The sequence below is a fragment of the Diuraphis noxia genome, unplaced genomic scaffold (assembly GCF_037042655.1).
Source record: "Diuraphis noxia isolate RWA-SAM2 unplaced genomic scaffold, SU_Dnox_SAM2 contig0002, whole genome shotgun sequence".
Classification (NCBI taxonomy): domain Eukaryota; kingdom Metazoa; phylum Arthropoda; class Insecta; order Hemiptera; family Aphididae; genus Diuraphis; species Diuraphis noxia.
Genome location: NW_028301712.1, coordinates 56,882,486 through 56,904,002, shown reverse-complemented (window position 1 = coordinate 56,904,002; position 21,517 = coordinate 56,882,486). Strand labels below are relative to the sequence as shown.

The 21,517-nt window shown below is 29.9% G+C and overlaps 1 protein-coding gene and 1 pseudogene across 1 annotated transcript; one reads left to right on the top strand and one right to left on the bottom strand.

Annotated features, from left to right (window-relative positions):
- The first annotated feature begins 2,469 nt into the window (after positions 1 to 2,469).
- Positions 2,470 to 6,349, top strand: LOC149058704 (uncharacterized; annotated as a pseudogene).
- Positions 6,350 to 7,434: 1,085 nt separating this feature from the next.
- On the bottom strand, positions 7,435 to 10,169 carry LOC149058703 (uncharacterized). The gene is made up of 2 exons (XM_089221294.1): positions 9,911 to 10,169; positions 7,435 to 9,709 (listed from the first exon to the last, which is right to left on the bottom strand). The coding sequence occupies exon 2, from the start codon at positions 9,698 to 9,700 to the stop codon at positions 7,694 to 7,696; it is 2,007 nt and encodes a 668-aa protein (XP_089077420.1). The 5' UTR covers positions 9,701 to 9,709; positions 9,911 to 10,169; the 3' UTR covers positions 7,435 to 7,693.
- Between the last annotated feature and the right edge of the window lie 11,348 nt (positions 10,170 to 21,517).

Genomic DNA, 21,517 nt, shown 5'->3' with positions numbered 1-21,517 from the left:
ATTGCCAGCTAGCCATGCGCGGCATTCTAGTAGTTCTAGTAGTACAAAAAAATAACAAAAATGGTGGTCCTCCACGCGGCATTATAGACTAGTGTTGCACGCATATACGTATATAAACGTAAAATCGAAAACTTTGGAAGGCCATAACTTCGAAACTAAGTGAGAGCGACCAATTCTGATTGCACCATCGTTCTTAACTCGATGAGTTACATAAGTTTCGATAAAAAAATTCAAAATGGCGAGGGGGAGCTAAACTGCAATTATGCCAATATACGAGTATGTAGATCATAAAAATATTAACAAACCAGAAAATAAATTTCTAAAAACTTGAAATTTTGGTATTTTAAACTTAAATATACGATTTTTGGAAAAATAAAAAATTTTGAAGTATTTTGTTCATACCTTATAAATTAAGTTCGACCGACTTTTTTTGAAAGTACCATCAAATTAAATATGCAAAAACACACATTGTGAAAAAAAATCGATTGGAAGCTAAACTGCATTCGATCCTCATATTCATGTAAGTGACTAGATAAATATTTTTTAACAAAAAGTATTAATCAATCATTTTGATTCCGTTTAACCCATCATGAATAAAAAATATTGTGTAGCTTGCCAGCTTGGTGAGGCGCGGTCGCGGAAGGCACTGAGCGTATGCACCGTTCACAGTTGCTAGTTTCTGGATGGGTGACCATCTGGGATTTTTAGCAGCATAATATGTATAAAGATCTTTAAACAAATATATAAAAATAACCCCCACCGTACCACCCCACACCCAATAATGGGCTAATGTATCCGCGGGCGGAGTTTGTCGTTTGCAAATCATTAGTACTTCAGGTAAGACATTTAGTTGGTCGTTTGTGCATCGCGCATTTTAACTATATAAAGGTATCTACCATCATCTATACCTATCTACTAACCTACTAGTGACAAGACCGGACGATACACCGACAACATTATATAATAGGTTACGATAATATTAATAACTGATAACTTATAACAGCACAGCGAACGCAGGAAAAAAATTGGGGGGGGGTTTGAAAAATTTGAAATAGGTATTTATAAATAGCATATTATTCATACTGTATTATACTCTTATTATATTTCATATTAGCCACATATGACTTATACTATAATACTATATACATTATACATATACATATTATTACGTATTATATATAAATTAACTAATTATTTCAATTTGTCAATTCAATTTACATTATAAAACAATAAGAGCTATATCTATGTCTATATAACTGTAATAATAATAACTATGATAACTGTTACTTGTACCTTGTAAGTATAAACAGTTTTCCGAAATATGACCTTAGTAGAATAGTTTTCTAAAAATATGTATTTAATATATATATATATATACGAAAATAGTATGAAATAAAGAGTTCTAGAGCCAATCCTTACAATCTTTACGATCCTTACAACCTTATCACATCCACCGCTGCCCGATCACACAAGTACACGCGATGTATATTTTCCCTCTCACTGACCTCCCCGACCTGCCGCCCGATCACACACGTACGCGATGTATTTTTACCCCACCACCGCCAGATCATCATGTGACCGATTCATATATTACGATCCTTACAATCTTACCACCGCCGCCCGATTATCACGTGACCGATACATATATTATTATATTATTTACCTCCACCAGACCCACCACCGTTTAACATATTATATTTTATTCACTTACATTTTTTATCCTATAGCCTCTTAGATATTAATATATTATTATACTTACAAACAACAATTTAAAATACCTATTAGTGAAAAACACATTAGCGACTAATTTATACTATGCAATCTGAACTTTCCCACGAAATGCTATCATACCTAAAAAATACTACCGTTTAATAAACAATTAATAATATTCTATATATATTATTATAAGCCGATGATATTCTAATAAAATTAAATATTATTAGTACTAAAATATCTTAATCACGTATACATTGTAAACTATAAACCCTTAGATACTATACTTAACAACAACAATTAAAAATACCTATTAGTTAAAAACTATTTGTTATTTTATTATTATATTATGTTATTTTATTATAGGCCGATGATATTCTAATAAAATTAAATGTCGTTAGTACTGAAAAATATCATAATCGCTTGTATGTTAGACTCATAGCTATACGCGACAACAACAATTAAAAAAATATATATCTATTAGTGAAAATGTCATAATCGCGTACACATTATGAACTCTTGTCCCTTTTAGATACTATACTGAACAACAACAATTAAAAACCCCCTTAGTGAATAACACATTAGCGACCAATCGATATAAAATATAGATATAAAATGTCTTAATCGCTTGGACGTTAGACTCTTAGATAACTCAGTATTGTATCTCCCAACCATTAATGGACTCATCGACAGAAACTTGGCTCTGCAAGAGCCGACATTCATTCAGTCTGTTCTCAGTCTTACACACTTGTAATTCTCCTCTACGTTTCGATCAGTCTTATAATTTGTTCTTAGCTTATAATTTTTTCAAGTCTTATTATATTGTTTAGTGTTTATTATTTTTATTATCATTATTTTATTAATTTTAAAAACTTTTCTAAAAACATGGCTGGTTCAATCGCCGACAACGCTAGCATATACAAAAATACTTTCACATATGTACCACTATCACCTTCGGCTGAACTCCACTAGCTACACACTCGACTTTGTGAGCCGCAAATTTGTACACATCGGTATTGATCCGGTTGAAAAATGTCAAGTGGTTATTCATTTTGTTAAATTCTTCTCGTCACGTTAAAATAGCACCGGATTTTCTCAGACGTATATTTTCACTTATGGGAAATATTTTATCTTTTATACTGGATATACCACTATCGTATAAACGTACGATATTTCTTGATACCGATTCTCATAAAATAACAAGTATGGTATATGGGTGGTGTAAACGTTCTAGTTCTTGAATCAAAAACTGTAGACGGGTGCATATTTTATTAAATCGTACAGATTTAATAAAACTCCAATAATTGGAATGGTCTATTACTGCGAGTATTAATGAAAAAGAAGCAAACATAAAACCTAAAATTATCAAGCAAATGAACGAATATTGTGAGTAATTGAGTGAAAAGTGTTTTCAAACGGATCCATCACCTGAAAAATTGAGGGAAATGGAAATTTTCATTCGTAACGTAGTAGAAGTCAGACAGAGTATAGCTACACCTATATCCTCAGTTAAATTAAAATGTTTGCGACTACACAATTAGCTGAACTTTGTTTGGATCACCAGAACGTACGAAAATCTAAACCGGTAATTTAATAATATATTATTACGTATACAAAATATTAAATAACATTTATTTTTATTTTAGCCATATGTTAAGCGCAAAAGTCTGTCATCTTTGTCACCTAGCTATTTACTAGTAATGGGTGAAATGAGTAGATGGGAAGAAGAATGCAATGCATGCGATGAAACCAATCCGTTGGAGGATGACGATAATTTAGTTAAGGTAATTCATAAATGTAATATTATATACACTCATATATATTTAAACATACTTTTTTTTCATAGTACCGGTATTCAACTATATCACCAAACTGTTCCCCAGACAACAATTTATATACCAAATTAACAAGTACACAGAAAGTTGACGGTATATCTATTCTAGCTAAGGTAATTTATAAAATATTTGCCTTCAAATAAAAACAATAGGTATTGAATACAGTGACGTAAATTGACCTCAATTTCTGGTGGTGCAAAGAAATATTTTACTTTTGGTACTTATTACTTAACCACCAATAGGTACTCTAAATTCCTTTGGAAATTCATGCCATGAAATTATTTACCTATCTATGTAGTAATCTAGTGTCCTAATTGTACCTAGTAATTAGTATAACAAATATAAGGAGATATTGTTATTTTTCAAGTAACGTTTTTGAAAAGAAAAAATTTAGAAATTGTATTCATTCGTGTAATGTTTAATTAATTAATATAGATACATCTTCTTTGCTATAACTGTATGAAAATCTTCAATATTTATATTATTTAACACTAAACAAGATAATAAGGTACCTATAAACAAGGAAAATATTATGATCTTTTAGTTGTAGGCAAAGTGATAGTGTAGGTATTTAAATAATAGTGTTTGTGAGTGCTGATTTAATTTTGAATACCAAGTTAACTTCTTGTTATTATAATAAATTATTCTAGATGCCTAGATACTATCTTAAGTAGATAGTGCCATGAATTAAGATACATCTTAATTCGTGAATAGTAATATAAAAACAAATGAAACACGAAGATTATAATTTAACTATAACGGATTTATTATACCGGGTGTTTTTTTTTATCATTGAACTCTCATTATTTCAAAAATTATTAATGTTTTTGAAAATATTTTTTTACATACTTTCAAGTTGTTAAAAAAACCAACGTTTTTATTAGAAAGATATTTCTTTAAATATTTTTATCCTTATCATTTTTTAAGTTTTTTACTTTTTTGAATGACAACATAGAGTTTTAATTTCCTATTCCAAAGCAGAATATTTTTCTAAGTGTTTTGATTCATAAAAATCGAATTTAGGTTTAGTTAATCAGTTATAACTTATAAGCATTTAAAGTTTAGACAAGCGAAACAACTTGAAACAGTGTAAAAAAATATTTTCAAAAACATTAATAATTTTTGAAACAATGAGTGTTCAATGATAAAAAAAATCACTCGGTATTAGTTTCAGGCTTGTATTTATCAATCAAATCTACGGTTATTTTTTTTTTTTAATTTGATCTTGAATTGCTTATATAAAAAAATTGTGACTGCGTATTTTTAATATTTTTCATCTGCCTTTGTAACAATATATTAAGAGCTTTCTACTACATTTTTAAGCTTTTTACCCTACAAATAAAATTTTATAGACATTCATACAAAAAAAACTAAACAATTTGGAAACTGGAAATGTCTGTCAACAGTTCAAAACCTATCAAAATGTTTTGAAAATTGTACCGTGTATAGAAAATGCTATTACGGTCATTTGTTTTAAAGTAAGCTACACAGACAAAAAATTAAATTAAAACAAAAAAACACATCACTGTAAAATGATAACATTCATCGCTCCGCTCAGAACCTAAAAATGTTTATGAAGTTCTAACTCAAAATAGTTTGGACATTTTTATGATTTTATTTTAATACTTTAGACGCCAATAAAAATATGTTTGCATATACTTGTTTCATTAACTAATATATATGCTTTTGAAAATATAAACTATAGGTACCTATACAAATTTTTATGATTTTCTGGTGGTGCAAAAATATAAACTTGCAAATGTGGTGGTGCAAGTACCATATTTGCACCACCCAATTTACGCCACTGATTGTATCTATTAACATACGTAATACGCCGCCTTCATTTCATATGATAAATAATTATATAAATAATTATTTTGTCTAGCCTATCGATGAGAACAATGGATCTATAGTAGCAGTCTACCGCCACCTATATTCGATGGATACGATTTAGAGAATTTTGCGCAGTACCCTCCGTTGCTTATTACACCTAGATATATACAACCTTCGTCAACGAGTTTTGCAGTTGACGAGAACGATGGTCCAACTGTTTCCGTTCAATCACCTCCACCTTCACCTTCACGGCTTCACCATCATTCTATTAAAATATATAATTGTGGATGTTCTGTTTGTATGACAGGTATTTCGCATGCAAAAGTTTTTTTTAATTTTCTTTAATGCGAAAACTATGTTTTCGGATTCTACCATGTATGTATGTATTTCATGGCTTGATGGGTTTAGTTTTTCAGCGATGATTATGGATGCTGGTCCATCGTAGAGCACATCGAAGTCGGTTCTGTCACACTTTTGTATCTTGTATGTGTCTAGTCCTTAAGGTTCTAATAGTTTTAATCTGGGTCCTGTGGGCATTATTAAAATGTTGTCTTTCGTTTGCGTGCTAGCGATTCCTTCCCCTAGGTATATTTTGTAGTTGCTTTGTACAACTACATTTCTCCAAGTTCCTCTGTATGAATAATAAGATGCTCCTTGACAGTTGCCTTCTCTATCTAGTGTTCCAATGACGGTATGACTTGCAGAATTGTTTGGTTGATTTTTAGACCTGCTACTATTCCTCTAGTTGGGAATAGGTACACTTGTTTTTGATAGAGTTCAGCACATCTGGTAGCTCCTACAATTAATATTTCGGAGAAAAAACCACCTTCGACTACTTGTGAGTCGTCAAAGGCTGAACATCTTGTTATTAGGTAATCAACTGATATGAGGTAGGATCTATAGAATATTGTCCTTAATTCGGCACTTTGTAATGTAATGAATCAAAAATAAGCTTGCGCGTCGCTATTGATGAGACCTTACCTTATAATAATTTATTAACTAAGTTGGTATTGTTAGCTATTTAAAATGGATAATAATTAAAGGGATTTGGAATAGCGACTTCTTTTATCCTATCTTTTATTATCAAATTAAAGCATATAATTATTATGATAGATTGGGATCGTGAGTATATAGATTTATAAAGATTATTTAAATTAATTGGGATGCCTGAGTCTGCATGTCATGAATATATTTATTTATAACAACCTGATATTTTATTATTTATCAGATGTATAATATAAACTCTCACCTTAACTGTATAGAAGTTGGTTGGTTGATGGTAGGTTACAAATGTCTTTTGAAATCAAGAGGTATTGAATAAAATTAATTTATAACACTTAATGTTTTTAATTTGTAAGAAAACAGTAACAATTTCCGTCAGCCAAGCAGCAATGGTCCGTGAATGGAGAGTATGTCGATTGACTTAATAAATCAGTGTAGAAGGTATATGACAGGCTAGAATGATGTTAGCAGACTGATTGTATCATGTAAAGGGGGCTCTATTTATAGTATTGACCCTTGGTACTTGTTGACAGATTTGTTATGTTATTGTCGTTTATTATCAAGGTACATGGTAAAAGATGCGTGTTTTTATTAACGCATTTTTGTAATATGACTTATGGTATACATATGTATAGGTATAAAATAGATAGTAATTTTATATAATATTGAAGTTCATGAGTACAGATATTTTGTTATAAAAGTCGTAATATTAGTGTATTAGATATAGTAATGACATTTGATTAAAAGTAAGTATAAATGTTACTACTGTTAATAAGTATAATTTTGATTATTATAATGGGGTACAAAGATGTGTTATGGTAAGTTATATATTTTGATATTATGAATATTTTTTGATACCTATTGTATTAAGTACAGCGTTTAGATATTAATAATAGGTGTTTTATGATTAACATAGTTGAAATGATGATATTCGTAATATTATGAATATCATTACATCCACCCTAGTTTTTTTTTATATTATGTCCTCATAATATAGTATATATATATATAAAAATTATAAGAATTTGTTATTGTTATAAAGATATTTATATAAATTGAGAGTGGATAAATAGTTTGATTAAAATACTTATATAATTGTAATAAATTAGTTAAATAGTTTGATTAAAATAGTTATATAATAAAATTGGTTAGATAGTTTTGTTTTAGAATAGTTATATAATATAAATAAAATTGGTTAAATAGTTTTGTTTAAAATAGTTATATAATATAAATAAAATTGGTTAAATAGTTTTGTTTAAAATAGTTATATAATATAAATAAAATTGGTTAAATAGTTTTGTTTAAAATAGTTATATAGATATTTTCCTAATATTGGAAGCTGGAGACCATAGAATTTTACATTCAGTTGTTTCCTTGGGTATGTTATCCTTGGTTTTTATCCAGACATCTTGGTTCTGTTGGTGTTGTGGTTGCAAGTCATTTTTTTGTTCTATGGTATTTTTTTTGTTTTCTTTGAAATTGTTCTCATGTTGTTTGTGCATGAAGAACTGAGTGAGGTTGGAGAAGAGGCCAGCCATCATTTTTAGGCTCCAGCCAAAAGTTTGGTAGAGAAGTGAGATGTTAAGTCCTGTATTTAGTATGCTGAGTATTATTTTGATAATAAAAAATATTCCCAGCAATCCGGAGATAATATTACCAAGTGAGGTAAACCATCCCCACATTTTGTATAATTTATTTTCTACCATTAGTCCTATGGAGTTTTCATCGATGAGGCTTTGTAATCTTAGGCCTTGATCAGTATAGTCATATCCCAATGATTGTCTAGCGATATTTTTTTGTGCCGCTTCAATCTCTTGGGGAAATAATAAATGTTTTTGTAGGGCATTCATTATTTCATGACTGTATATTCCAGCAACCATTAGATTTTCAGGGCTTTTATATGTCCATGTCCATGTAGTGGCTGGTTTTAGGATAATAGGAGTTTTTATTTCTCTGATTGTAGGAGCAATCCCAAACCATTCTCCTTCAAGAAGGAAAGCTGGTGGTAGTATGGTATTGCAATCTACTTCGGTACCGTATTTTTGTAGAGTATGAGTTTTTGGTGCCATATAATATGTTTGATTGTTATATTTTATTGGCAGTTCATCGAAACAAGTTGTTAATGTGTTAATTTCTACATTGACGGGTTTGCATTTTAGGAGATATATTATTTCACCTGTTTTAATCGCGGTGTATCCTGGACCTTCTCCCATCGCATAGGCAAATTCTGATAGGCTATATGTTGCCAAAGATAACTTTTGTATTAGCATTTTTCTTTCGAGTTCACATTGTTTTATGAGCAGATCAGCGTATAGTGCTGTCATTGTTGTTTTTAAAAAATTTTCAATGTAAACAAACTTTGTATTAACATAAGCCATAAGGTCCGTGTTGTGAGGTAATATTTGTTTGGCTTGGAAATGGTTCATAAATTGTGGATCAATTAGAATGAACAATTGAGGGTGTTCGGTTTGAATGACAGGTATGTCGCAAGCAAATGTTTTTTTTATTTTCTTTAGAGCAAAAACTATATTTTCGGTTTCCACCTTATATGTTTGTATTTCATTGAATAAATAATTTGTTTTTTTGTCAGTTGTAATTAAAGAGGCTGGTCCTTCATATAGTACATCAAAGTCGGTTTTGTCACAAATTTGTAGTATTTGGTCGTTTGACCATATGACTTCGCCTTTATATGTATCTAATCCATATAGTTCTGATAGCTTTAGTCTAGTGCCTGTTGGCATTATTAGTATATTATCTTTGGTTTGGGTGTTGGCTATTCCTTCGCCAAGGTATATCTTGTAGTTGCTTTGCACTACCACGTTTGTCCAACTGCCTCTGTCTGATGAATATGAAGCTCCCTCGCAATTTCCTTGTTTATCTAACATTCCGATTAATGTGTGAGTGGCAGTTATTGTTTGGTTTATTTTTAAGCCTGCTACTATTCCTCCAGTTGGGAATAAGTATATTTGCTTTTGGTGTAGCTCTGCGCATCTTGCACTTCCTAAAATTAGTATTTCCGAGAAGAACCCGCCTTCTACGACTTGTGAGTCGTCGAATGTTGAGCATCTAGTAATAAGATAGTCTACTGATATGAGACAAGATCTGTAAAATATTGTTCTTATCTCAGCCCTTTGTAATAATTTTATTCTTGGTATTTGTTTGGAATGTGGTAGAGGTGGTTGTTCGCAGTAGTCTATTTGTAGACTGTTAAAAGATGTGATATTTAGTTTTGGGCCTGAGCAATCATATGCTATGAATGCTTTTGTATATGATAATGTTGTGATGGTGATCCAGATAATTGATTTGAATATGTTCATGTTGTTGTACTATATTAAAATCTTAGTTTAATACAAGGAGAAGAGAAATTAAAGAATATAATTATTATGATAGATTGGGATCGTGAGTATATAGATTTATAAAGATTATTTAAATTAATTGGGATGCCTGAGTCTGCATGTCATGAATATATTTATTTATATCAACCTGATATTTTATTATTTATCAGATGTATTAATATAATTTCTTACCTTAACTGTATAGAAGTTGGTTGATTGATGGTAGGTTACAAATATCTTTTGAAATCAAGAGGTATTGAATAAAATTAATTTATAACACTTAATGTTTTTTTAATTTGTAAGAAAATTATAACAGTAACAATTTCCGTCAACCAAGCAGCAATGATCCGTGAATGGAGAGTATATCGATTGACTCAATAAGTCAGTGTAAAAGGTATATGACAGGCTAGAATGATGTTAGCAGACTGGTTGTATCATGTAAAGGGGGCTCTATTTATAGTATTGACCCTTGGTACTTGTTGACAGTTTTGTTATGTTATTGTCGTTTATCATCAAGGTACATAGGTAAAAGATGCGTGTTTTTTATTAACGCATTTTTTGTAATATGGCTTATGGTATATAATATATGTATAGGTATAAAATAGATAGTAATTTTATATAATATTGAAGTTCATGGGTACAGATATGTTGTTATAAAAGTCGTATTATTAGTGTATTAGATATAGTAATGATATTTGATTAAAAGTAAGTATAAATGTTACTACTGTTAATAAGTATAATTTTGATTATTATAATGGGGTACAAAGATGTGTTATGGTAAGTTATATATTTTGATATTATGAATATTTTTTTGATACCTATCGTATTAAGTACAGCGTTTAGATATTAATAATAGGTGTTTTATGATTAACATAATTGAAATGATGATATTCGTAATATTATGAATATCATTACAGTAATAATTTGATCTGGGTATTTGTCTGGAATTTGTCGTGAGTGTATAGATTTATAAATAAAATTTTTTGGATAAACTATTGTTAATAAATACAGTTGTTTGTTAAACATTAGTATTTTAATAGTTGACAATATTATGATGATATTAGATTATTTAAGCTGAGTGGCGTAATAATGTGAATATCATTACATTTCTTTTGAATTTAGATATATCGGATAGAGGTGTCGGGAATGTGAGAACCTTGAAATTATAATTATTTTCATGCTGCTTGTAATTATCCCCCTGGATACGGCATATCGCTGGCCCTGTAACATGTCTCGCTAGAATCACATACTTGAAACACTCTTGGTCTACATTCTGAGACTTTATGGTGCCCTGCTTCCACTCAATACATTTCGGTAACTTTATGATGAACTACTCATAGGTGTATATATTTATATACCTCCAACAATATACCGTCTATAGATTCCAAAGTAAATTCACTTCCTCTCCCACTGTACTCATCTTTCTCGTTCAACAACTTTTCACATGCTGTCTTTAAAATCTCTGTTATATTACTATCACGAAAAATTTCAATCGCTGACGTTTTGAACGCCCGGTTCTCTGAAGTGTTTACGACGTTATGTCGGTTATAGGTTGCCTCGAGCTTAAGATTAAATTTAATAGCATGTTTTAGAACACTGGTTTTTAATAATTGTACTATTTCTGGTTTAAGTGAGTTGAGAAACTTAGAATAAATTTGAGCGTTGTTGATATTTTTGGCGTAGTGACATACGATTTATCGGTTCGCGGCCGATGAAATCTCGGCGAACCCAGAGGACTGTACCATATCCATACGAGCGTTTTTCGCCCTAACAGCTGAGTTGGTATCAGCAATTGAAACACGTTTCCCGTTAACACCCGTGGTTGTATAAGAATCTTAAAAAACCCCATATAAAATAAATCTAAAGAAAAACTAATTTCCATATGTTTTTATACTTATGTTTATATAAAAATCTTGTTGAAAAAAAATAATAATAAACTTATCAAACGATCTGCTGAGCGATTAAATTACGTTTCGCAGTGAAGACTAACATCACACATTGATTGCAATTGTACATATTTAAATTGTTTATGGTAAAAATGAATGATATAAATGTATAAGATGTTTAAAAATTAAACACTGTGAAAAACACGTAGTGATAAATGTAAAATAATGTAAAGTGAAATATGAATGGTGAAATAATTGAGTGTAGACTGAAAAACACAGAGTGGACGTAGACAACGTATGATGCGTACAGGTATGGATATCTAGAACTGACTGATTCTACGGCGTACTGTGTATGCAATAGAAGTGCATTATTGTGTTAAAGAACTAAGTTACGGTTGATACGGTACGTCTGAATGGACGACCCGTATCATAAATAAATGATAACACGTAGTTTCTTAGTATCGCATATTTCTATTTCTATGATTTGTTAATGTATATTTACAAAGATTTAGGACAGTGAAGCGTCGTATAGTTACCGGACTTATAAGTTGACTTGTGAGTAGTCGGGTGGGTACCGGACTCTATTTACAATATTATGGTTTTAAAGTTGGCCTAAATTAGTTTGTTCAAATTGTTCAATTATGGGGAAGAAACCGGCCGTCGTCGGTATACAAACTCAATTAAGGGGTATTCCGACGGCGAACAAACCTATTCCGGATAAGACAACTTATATGAGTGCCGTGCCGAAGTTAGGTGGTGCCCTGAAAAGGGCCGTTTTCAATTGTTGTTGCCGGGCGTTTTGATCGGTCCAGGTCTGCGTCGGTCTCTTTTCGCTGGTTGTCGGCTCGACTGTCTTGATTTTCAGGCGTCGATGGCTATGCGATTTTAATCGTTGGTACAGTTGTAGTATTGCAGGACTCGGGCTGGTGATAGGTGTTTTTATGATCGTCGCAGGTAGTCGATTTCTTGTTTGACATGCCTTCTGGTCGCCGTGGAGGTTGGTCCGGAGTTTCTTGCTGTCTGAGCTTGATTTAGTATAAGCTATGGAGAGTTAAAGAAGAAATGAAATGGACTAACTTGTTAGTGAAAATGCACTGGTATATATACCCTCTGAGCTATCTATATACCGGTGCTGGTTATAAGACGTTTTATTATTGGTTTGACGAATAAAAACCAGACCGTTGCCTGGTTGTTTCTTTTTAGTTGGTGTTTTTTCCATCCATCATAACTCTGGAGCATAATTGTTTAAAATACACTTTTGTAAATGTGTTGTACTTGCTTGTCATACTATTCGATTTGGTGGTCTTGAGAAAGATTTGTTTGATGTCGTATTGATTTGTTCCGTAACACGGTATAACAGTTTATTAAAAATAATACTATAATATTATTGCAGTTTAATGTCTTCTTCAATAGGTAACGAAAAATATTTATTGTAAATTTACGATTATTAAAAAAAAATATTGTGATACGGTAATTGCATATTTGTAAGTTAAATCTAATTTTAAGTATAACTTTATGTATATGTGTATTTCTGATAAAAAAAAAATTATAAATTTGCTTCAATTATTTTATATTCTTCTTTATTTATATTCCTGAACTGTTGACTCTCTATCTTCACTACAAGCATAAGTTATAACTTATAGACACAGAAAATTTTCATGCGCTTTGACATTTTAGTAATGTAAAAATGAGGTACTTACATAGTTACATAATATATCTATATTTCTTCTTACTCATATATAATTTATTATTTATACATACTACGTACACGCTTCAATTTATAATACCTTTTTATAAAAATATGAGAAATAAATAATGAATATAAATATCCTTGTTTATATATACAACTGCAGACTTGTCATATATATTCGATGAACGAAGGAAGAAGAAATAGGTTCATATAGATAAACTTATAAGTTATAATTGCATATTATTTAAGAACACAATATTAGTATATTAGAAATATTTGCAGAAATAATACATTTATTATTAAAAGACACAAAATATAGGTACTAGATACATATTACATTGTTGTACGCATAGTCGCATAACCACTTCCGTAGGCCTTCACCAGAGGAGTGCAGAGGTTGTCCAGATCGAGCTGAAGTTCGGTAGTTTTCGTCTGAACCGATGGGACATTTTAGATATAAACATGATAATATCACAGATTATATAAATATATTATATATTATATAATCTGTGTTAATATTAGGCCATAGGTCAGGTGTCTATGTTATAATATATAAACATCTGTGTGAAATTTTATAAATTATGATGTATAATATTTTATATAATAAGATGATGATGAATAATATAATGATGATGAGATTCTCGTTAACCAATATTTATATGCGGATTGTAGCCTATAATGTCTTGGGTGAACAACATTTATTATAATGTAACAAGAATAAATGTACGAGGGGGGAGGGTGCTGTCAACATTTTGGAGGCTGTAACCGCCATATAATATCATCCCCCATTAAACGCCTATAAATGTATAACTTGTATATTTTATTTTCTTAAATAATGAACTCCTGCAGCTATACACATAAAATAAATGTAAGGATATACAGTTAATAAATATTAACAAATAATTATACAAGTAATTTTTAATAGTAATTATTATTATGATTAAAGATAAGTACCTATACAAGTATTTGTTATAACAATTATATAGCCATAATAGAAAATACAAACACGTAGACATTCTTCTCTAATTTGGTAATAAAAAACATCAATACATTATTGTTATCACTTCCCGTCTACCAAATTGCATAACTTCTTCGCGAGCTGTTATCGTTATTCGTCCACACGTCACGTTTGTATTATGACTTTATGAGTTATGACATACTATACTACCATGGGCTTATTTATTTTTTACATAAGGATGTATTTTATAAATTTAATTATAATATAGGGAAATTGTGAATGATTATTGTCTATTGAATATTAATTATTGACTTGACAAATAAACAAAACAAGCCGGCTTAGATGAGTGGAGGAGGAAACATCAAGTACCTATTGAATGGAATAGGCGTGACAAGCTACTAATAAAAGTTTGTAAAAATATTATTCTATATAGTTTATAATTCATACGATTTCTAAGACTGCTAATATGTACCATTTAAATGCATGTAAGTAAGTAAACGAAATACAAAAATTAATTGTATTTCCACAGTCTTGTATGCCGCTTATAAGCCAACGTCATATAAGTGGAACTGTGTAAGTTACTAAGTTAACACTGAAAAATAATTTACGTCCAACGTAGGTATTACATGGCTGCAGTTCTATATTATTACAGAGATCCCCAGTCATAATATCCCTCGCCAACTGCTTACAACCTTTTCGCGACGGTTCATGTGCCTACACACTACCTATATTATATAGTATATATCATTACGGTAACCAGATTAAAGAATCTAAAAAAAGTACATTAAGTTAAACTTTTAACTCTTCTATCCTAAAAAAATTATTTATATTATGTATAAATGTATAATGTGCAATATTGTAGTAGTACTAGTAGTAGTAATAGTGGTTTATTCACATTATTATGGAAGTCGATGGAAATTACACTTTATATGTGGTATTAGAGTATTAAACACTACTGTATTAGATTGAACCATATACTAAATGAATACATGTATAATTAAATTATGGAAAATTTTAACATGAGCCGATTTATGTTTTAAAAAAAAGATTATAGTTCCAAGTACTAAACACATATTATTAGGCACTTAAACATCGAAACAAAAGAAGTATTGTCCTACAGAAACAAAAATGTACGTCTAGTCTGACGTCACTAATCGGAAATCGCTGTACCTATATATAATGTAATACACTATATCATATTATAGTAGGTACGTTGTACGTCGTCAGTGACGTATTTAAATCCATAATAAACAACGCAGAAATAATAGCTGGCACTACTATACTTCAGTGACCTCGACATTTTGTGTAAAAGCACGTCATCGCCCAACCACGCCAACTATTATAATCATCAGTAGACCCGCTAAGTCATACCTAACTGTTAAGTAAAAACACGTAGTAAAAAATATTTAACTATTTTTTTCTCAAACTAAACATAATATTTTGAACATGTCAAGTTAATATTATATTAGCCGCTATTATAACATAATATTACACCTATTACGCATTCAGAACAGAAAGTTCCACTCAAAACTCCATTCAAAACAAACCCATTTATTTATCGTATGTTCTCTGTAACCATCCTTGACAACCCTCCAAGGAGATTAAAAAGAAAATGGTCACGAAACACCCTTGCCTAACAAAAAAAAAAAAAGGTCTCTCCATAGTGGGTTTCCACTAAAATACAAAATTAAATATAAGGTAATTTGATGGGCAGTCCAGGTATAATATACTATTATTTAAATGATTAAAATAATATGTCTTTATTTCTACAACAATCGCAACGATTTTTTCCCCCGTCGTATTCTGTATAATATTCAACGTGCACGACTGAGATGATTATAAATTATAATGATGATCAAAGTCGATACAGATGAAAACAATTTGCACAAAAAAACCCAATACACGGATCTTACTCAACATCCAACTTCTATTTACTGAATGATTATGAATTTTTATTATAAATAAATTATTATTACCTTGTTACAAAAATGTTTACGAAGTTGAGACTTGTGCTGTAGTTCGCAGAATTAAATAAATTTATATAGTAATTATTATTAGTTAATAATTTAAATCATACGATTATAAATACAATATAATATCAAAAATCCTAATACTTACAACCTACGTCCGGCCCTACAAGATTTTTTTTTGTTATAAAAATGAAGACTTTCCAAATAACAATTTTTCAAATAAATTTTATAGTATGCATTATATTGAATATGTTTTGACGTTTTGTTACATATAGTGCGTGTACATGCATAGGTATATATAGTACACTAGTATTATACGCAACACGTGTCACGTATAGTGACAGTAATTATAGTTTAATATAAACTTGAGATTTTGGTTCCATACATTTACTCGTCAGTACTTATAGTCGTCATGATTCATTCTATCTTCTATAGTGTGTTATACATATATAACAATGATATTCAAAGGCAGTAGGTATGAAATGTGTATTTACTGCTATATCTATTATAGTATTATATAATTATGGATAAGCTTATGAATTTTAATCAAACACATCCCATACTTGATTTCTTTTTCTGTAAGCTGACATATTTTTTATAACATACAAATAAAAAGATCCGTAGCATTCTGTATATTTTATGTCCATTATTTATTGCTGGGATCAAAATTATCTAATATAATTATTAATTATACATGTAAAGAAGTAAATTAATATAATTTCAATTGATTATAATGGTATAATATTGTATGTAGTTACTAGTTACTAGGTACAACGATTGTTGGTCAAGGAAAATAAAGTGTTGGTCGGAGTTTAGTTTTAATAGCGTATTAGCGTATGAGGTATAGCTCAGTTGTTAGTTGGGTTTTATTGTGGTTCTCGGGAACATAATGTAATCCGGTAATTCTGAATCTGTAAGTAATTCTCAGTAATATCTACCTATAGATGTAGGCTTTGGTTAGTAACTTCTTTTGATTAATTTAGCCTTACTAATGAGTGACTGCAATGATTTGTTTCATCGCATCGCCATGACGTAAATATTTATTTGGACAATAATTAATCATTTAAATACGTATTTTACACAGTTTGTATAGTAACTACTGTAATACCTATATTTTATGATGTATAATTACAATTGCTGCATCGCGATTTCCGCTTTTTTCGATCCACGTCACGTCATAATATAATGAATCATGTAAATTAAAACAGTTGTGAGAGTTATGGAAATTTTTTTACCTCACTTCATCTATTTAAGAACTTTATAGACTTAATTTTTGAGAGACAATAGCCCCTTTCTGTCATGTATACAGTATACACTCTTCAAATGTTATAGATTTACGTTTACAAATTAATTCACCTAACTAAATATAAATCATGTAAAGTACAAGTTTATTTACATATACCAATATATAAACTGAAACACTAAAATAACTTATATTCTAATGTATTATTATGTCTATTTCTTAATTTTATTAATTAACAAGAAATTTATAATTCGATTAATTAGATGATTGTAATTTCTATCGTTATTCGTAAACTACTCTAGTTTTCAACTACTGACTGAAGGTTTACAATGTTTACATCAACGTAATTTGTTATCACAGCGTAGATATGCCTTAATATGGTATAAATAATATAACTATTCAAGTTAATAATTATTAGACAAATTGTATTTATTTAAGTAGTGTTTTGATACACTAAATTATATTTTTACAAACTTCTAAATAAATAAATATCTTCATTGCTTATTTACAAATTGATATAAGAGATAAGACAATCAAATTATCGCCATATATTTTGTTTGTTACATAATCACTGTACTCTGATAAGTTTTATTGTTAGAATTCGTAAAGAAGGGTACTGCGGTAGAGTGATCTGCGGATTCAGGACGAGTGATCTACGTACATTTTTTTTTTACTAGTGTATACTATAATATTTTTTATCAGAAATACGTCAGGTCACACAAATATTCATCAAATATAAAAAAACAATTTAATTACAGTTATTTTTATACATTTTCAAACCAATAAACTACAATTTAATTTCTACACTTGGACATCAATACTCCAAAAACGATTATAATACTACATTAATATTACACAAAAATTCCGTCCTGTGAATCAGCCACCAGTTTTCATGAAACGAACAGACGAATATATTTTGGCAGGTATTTCAGAAAGATCGATAAATTAATAGTTTTTTTCGCCCACATCTCAAAATGCGCCCACCATGACTATCGTAAAACCCACATTTACCCACATCATGCGAGCACAGTGTAGAATACTGAATACCAGAATACCGTAAAATGTATAATTTGTGTTAATGTAATCTACGGACGTTGGTTTTTTTTTCAGATATCTAATTAACGAAAAATAAAGCCCTAATGCAGCTATGAGTGTCCGAAGTGTTGCTATTTTGCTAACCTTCACAGTGGCGGATATATCCTAGTTTTAAGGGGTGGGGGGAGTGAATTTCAAATCCATAGAGATAATGACGTTCAACCCCTCCCATTTTTTATTTGAAAATATATAACTGTAATCGGTATAAAAATATAAATAACATATACGATATATCAATTAAAAATGTTAATAAAAATAATATTACAGTATCTATATATAAAATTTAAAAAACACTATTAGGTACTGTCTGTCTGTCTGTAATGCACAATACACAAATACAAGATGCAAGAACTAAGATAATAACAACAATAATCTTAACTGTCGTCTATCAGACACGACTTTAAATAGTACGCCCTTTAATCGTGCTAGCAGATCTTAGACTGATACTCTATATATGCTTCATCAGGCACTTGTCCCGAAATTTCACAGAGAAAAAAATATAATTGTATAAGTGAAAAATCAATTAGCAGATAACACCATTATAAATATTTATAATCAAAAAATATTATAGCCCATATCGTAATAATGTATAGCGGTGACGAAAAGTCTAAGTGGGTGTGGACGATCCACCAATTACCCTGCACGGATACTCGCCTCTGAACCTCCATATAAACACTGTATTCGTGGCAACCACGACCTAATTGAGTACTTATCAATATTATACAGATAAATAGATTTTATGTATTACTATATATAATAGCACTTGGTACCTATTAGATATTTATGCGTGATATTAGTTATGCATTCGTAATTATTATAATCATATCATACAAAAATTATACTCATACAGTGTATACAGCTATACCTACCGATACGGTTTCGTAGTTGGTTGGCGTAACGTGGAACATGAATTTCACCTTTCTTTCGCTTTCTCCGAGATCTATAGGAAATACCCAACAACACATTATGCGCATAATATAAATCTACTCTCTCTCTCTCTCTCTTCGTAACATTGCTTATATGACAGTTGCATTGCATTAAAGGCGTACCTACGACGCGTTTGTTTATATTCATTGTTTGTATTCGTAGGAAGGTTATGTATCTATAATAATGTCTTATGTATGCGTCAATATATAATTTTATGTCGGTCTTAAAGGGTTTTTACATTGACTGTACTTGACAGAAGAGAACAATGACGTTATTATGCGTTGAGGTAACGTGAAATATGTGATAAAAAAATATAGAGATTTAACAATATTACTATAATCGCACCCAACGAGGTTAACAATAATGTTTCTCATCTGCAGTAAGTTCGGAATAATAAATATTACAAATATGATCTAAGTTGTAACATTACGAGATAAAATATACATGTCCGTTTTACGATTTCACGTTCGTATGTTTGTAACAACTAATAATCAATAGTTAAACATTTCATTGTAATCTGTGTAAGTTGTTACGCCGTGTTTCAGGATCCTTGACGAACGACACGTTTTACATAATTATAAATAATTATTTCTGTTTACCAAGTACTCGAAATTCGTCAACATGCGATTTTAATACTTAATATTATTAATACCTTCAGGATATTTACTTAATCGTATTACTTGGTTTTGAATCATAGGTAATTAATAAACTAATAACTAATAAGTAATTATTGTATTGGCAATACATTTTAATGTGATCAATTATACGTCTATATTATATAATAGGACATAGGTAAACAACCCATAATATATTGTGACCAATATAAGTATAACTACAAAACATCAAAGCATAATCACAATGAGTTTCTAGAAATATCATCATTTAACTGATAACATTTTAATTGTTTTCACAATAATTAGTAGGATACCTACGACTAATTACATGTAAATTAAAAAACATTTATTATTGAGTTACCTAAAAATTAGTTCCCTATAAAAATTAGCAGTAATAATATTAATATTAATAATTAGTTTATACAAGTCAATTCTTTTTTTGTTTATAATAATTTAACATTTTAAATATTTAGGGTGCCGTGACCCACTACAATTATAAATTTAAAATTTACTTTGTTCATTGCATATATATATTCATTTAATCTCAACATGAGAAAATAAAAAAAACAAAACATAAATATAAATAAATCATGCTAAGTGTTGCCAGTGGGTGGCTTCTTACTCAATTTTTCATGCCATGTATTCTCTTATTAACACATAAGCTTATTGTACATTTCTTGTATAGATTGTTTATTTTTCTAATAAATATTTAAAAAAAAATATTTAGACTCACATGAATTACCCGAATGTCATTTTAAGGGGTCTGCACGTGACATGTTTTTTTCGTAAAAATATGATTTACAGGAAAAACTCTCACGTAGAGTGATTTCAATAAAAAAAAACTTCCAACAAAACACAGATAATGTTTTTACCACCAAATTTCATAATATATTAATATGTGTGCTCATGCAGCGTGGTCATAGATAGTCTGGTACATACATGAAAATTACACTCACATTAATCATAATTTACGACTAACACAAATGCAATGGGTGGCAGTAACAAAATTGCAAATCGTCTAAATGATGATCCTTAAAAAGAGTAAAGACACACGAGCAGGCCCCTTAACAAATTTCGAGTCTAGACGTCAAGTGTAACAAATAACAATCCAAATCCATTGATCTCTAACCTCCACTCACTTTCTTATCCAATTACACCACACACAAGTTACACTACCTATAATATCTAAATGGTCAAGAGACTTACTATATAAATATTCAAAAACAAAAAAATATCATACCTAAACGATAAGTTCTGAACTTTGAATTAGTGCAGTAAGCAGTTAAGTTATAACTTATAGATTATAATATTTCAAAATATCAAATACGAATTTATTAGTTACGTAACAAATTATAAGTTACGGAATTCGTTTATAATTTTTATACAAGTTCAGATAATTTTCAAATGGTTAGCTGT